Source organism: Arachis ipaensis, chromosome B05 (genome assembly GCF_000816755.2).
Source record: "Arachis ipaensis cultivar K30076 chromosome B05, Araip1.1, whole genome shotgun sequence".
In the NCBI taxonomy this organism is placed as follows: Eukaryota; Viridiplantae; Streptophyta; class Magnoliopsida; order Fabales; family Fabaceae; genus Arachis; species Arachis ipaensis.
In genome coordinates this window covers 5,513,934-5,517,278 of record NC_029789.2, presented here as the reverse complement: position 1 = coordinate 5,517,278, position 3,345 = coordinate 5,513,934, and the positions used below count along the sequence as shown (strand labels likewise).

Genomic DNA, 3,345 nt, shown 5'->3' with positions numbered 1-3,345 from the left:
TCAAATTGGTTTTAATCGTGAAAATTTTAATCAATACTATTTATCATTGCACTCTATTCATTTTCAAGTGATTTTAATTTTTGATTCAAAAAAGTCCAAAAATATTTGTTATTGGCTATTAAAAAAAAACCTTCTTTTTCTTTCCATCTATATGTCATTAAAACATGAAGTTGTCGTTGAGAATAAAGCCTGTTTTTTTTTTTTCTTTGTCTAAGTATATAGTGGGCTTTGAAAGCCCAACAATGAAAGAAGGCATTAGTCTTTACTGTGGTTCTGTGGTGTGAAGGAAGCAATTGGTTGATAAGAATTAAATTAGTCTAAAGTTTATTTAAAGAGAGTAATAGTAGCATATGTTGTATGGATAACATTAAAGAAGCATAAGATAGAGGAGATGGTGCAAACACAAAGTATAAGGATGAGGAATTGGCTGGCTACCATACATCCAAGATAAAGAAAAAATTGCTAGAGATAAAACACACACACATATCTCTCTATCATATTCTTCTTACAACCATGGCACTCAGGCTGTGGGCTTCTTCAACTGCAAATGCACTCAAACTATCTTCAGCAGCTTCTAGAACTCATCAGCTCCCTTCTCCCTTCTCTCTCTCCAGATGCTTTTCCACCGGTATATATAACATTCTACCATACATTATCCCCTTGGTTCATGTTTGTTTTGCTTAATTAATTATCATGTTTGCAGTGTTGGATGGACTCAAGTACGCAAACTCACATGAATGGGTCAAGCATGAAGGCTCAGTGGCTACCATTGGAATCACTGACCATGCTCAGGTTTGTTATTGCTACACATATAGTTAGTTACAATGAAATTGAAGTAATGGATTGAATGAATTTAATTTGCATAATCAGGACCATCTTGGAGAGGTTGTGTTTGTAGATCTGCCTGAACCGGGTGGTTCAGTGAAACAAGGAGGCAGCTTTGGCGCGGTTGAGAGTGTGAAGGCAACCAGTGATGTCAACTCTCCAATCTCTGGTGAAATCATTGAGATTAACGCTTCTCTCAAGGAAACCCCTGGCCTGGTATGTATATGTTAGTTACTTCCTTAGTGAATATATATTAATTAACGGATTAACAATGATGCTTATTGTGACATTAATTAAGATAAACTCGAGCCCATACGAAGGTGGATGGATGATAAAAGTAAAGCCAAATAGTCCAGCTGAACTGGATTCTTTGCTGGGACCAAAGGAGTACACTAAATTCTGCCAGGAAGAAGATGCTGCACATTAAATATCTTTTAGTATGCATTGGGCTAACTGTTTCTTCACTATCTTATATTATCATCATCATCTTGTTATTTTAATGAACAGCTGCTTTTTTTTTCAACTGCTTTTCCCTTTCTTCTAAACTTTGAATTTTGAAGCGGTTGTACAAATTACAATGTAATGGAATGAAATTATTTATGCCAAGAACAAGTGTTATATGAAGGTGAAGTCTGTGGCCAAACCAAAATAAAGGCTAAGGTGGCCAAGGACAAATGTCCAATTTGAAAGGAACACGTGGCATTTTTGAAGAGAGTAGATCAGAGGAGTTGATTGAGTCAAATACGGTGACATTGTTAATGAACAGGGATAAATAGCTTAAATCTCTAATAAAAATTAATTAAACTTCTAACCGAGAGAGATTACTAACAGAGAAACACGACGAGGAGAGATCAAACGACCGCGACTCCAACAAGAGGAACGCGAGTCCGCGACGGAGTTGAGGTGCGTGGACAAAAAATGACCGTCAGCATGGCTTACATTAACCTGAGCGACGCCGACGGAAGAAGTGGGAGGAAAAGGTTAGGCTAGTCCGGCGGCTACGGCACCGTATGGCCGACGGTGAGTACCTGGGCGATAGAGAACGTAGGTTTCAGTAGCTGATAGGGTTCAGTGTGGGTCTGTCTTTAGTTTTCTCTGACGTATGGATGATGGATTTGTGTATTTTCCTTTTGGGGAAATGTTTTTTTTTTACTAAAGATAGGAAACTCGAACCCGTAACCTCTTAATTGAGTATGGAGAATGTTAGGGATAATGATTTTGTTGAATAATATGAATAACTATCACTCAAATAAAAACACATTACACCTTTAAATTAATTTTCTAAATTTTAATATTAAAACAACCATCTGTACACTAGTAAAATGAACATCTGATATATCTATTGTTTATATTATTTAATATTTTTATTATTTATCTATATTTTTTCTTTTAAAATTGATTTCAAACTTGCTTTGCTAGCAAAGAAATACCAAACAAAAGGATGAAAACTACTAATTAACTTAGTGTCTCACTTAATTTAATTTTACTATCCCTAAAAAATGAGCTTATCGTTATCAGCTTCTTATTATTAAATACTGTATTAGTTTTGCAATTTTAATTTAACCATAAATTATTACAAAATTTGCACTTTTTAAATTAAAAAAAAATGGGTTACAAAATAAATTTTTAACATCATTGTTACCTTTTAATTATAAAAGAATGCTACTAAAATGGTTTGATTTTCACATCTCTGTTTACAAATTAATTTAAAGTTTATTGTTTGTGAAATACGACGGGAGACGGAGAACATGAGAATTTGTAATTAGTTTTTTTTTTAATTAAATCCAATTTTACTTATAATTAATATAAAAAAAATTTCGTACTAACACGTTTTTGTGTAAGTTTTTTAATTCAGGTCTTAAAGAACTATTTTGGTTTCTTTAAATTTCACGATTAAAAGAATCTATGAATCTAATTCTAAAATAAATAAAAGCCCTTTCTTTATTTTTGAAAAATGCTATTTGTACACCAAAATCAGCCATCAATGTTGTTCCGTTCAGTTCAGGCCGAGATATACGTCTTCGAGTGAGGCTATCCACTTTGAGGGAGGGTTATATGTCACCTCAGGAATAAGTTCGAAGTTAACCTCGGCGCTTGCAGAAACACGGCGGCGGGAGCACCTGCAAAAAGCACTCCGACGCTCAAGTTAAAGAAGGTATTCAAATATGAGATAAATAAGTGAGAGTGAGAGTATTTTGTGTGACCTGACTTCTGGGTTGAGTTCGTTCGCTTATATAGACGGGTGGTGTGTAACGTTTTAGTTCGTTCCGAGATTCTCTCCTGTTTGTTGATAATGGAGGAGGCGTTGGTGACGTCTATCTGAATTTGATTTGGCTTTCCGTGTTTTTGGGACGTATCCGAATTATATGGTCGGTTACAGTCTCATCCGAGCTTTATGGTACACGTCATAGCCCCCAAGCCTGTTTGCTGTCTTTTGGAGATAGCAGGCAGGCTTTAGTTTGCTTGTTTTTCCCGCATATAATTTTGTTTATTTTTGTGGGTCTGGACCCTTTTGACTGT

General features: G+C 35.2%; 1 protein-coding gene across 2 annotated transcripts; it reads left to right on the top strand.

The window, feature by feature from the left end:
- LOC107642641 (glycine cleavage system H protein 3, mitochondrial) lies at positions 341-1,830 on the top strand. 2 transcript variants are annotated; one of them, XM_021122903.1, is made up of 4 exons: positions 341-628; positions 704-792; positions 871-1,041; positions 1,657-1,830. In XM_021122903.1, exons 1-4 carry the CDS (start codon positions 514-516, stop codon positions 1,813-1,815), a joined length of 534 nt encoding a protein of 177 aa, XP_020978562.1. In that variant the 5' UTR covers positions 341-513; the 3' UTR covers positions 1,816-1,830. The 2 variants fall into 2 exon arrangements, with proteins under 2 accessions (XP_020978562.1, XP_016201540.1); XM_016346054.2 differs by lacking the exon at positions 1,657-1,830 and adding an exon at positions 1,124-1,451.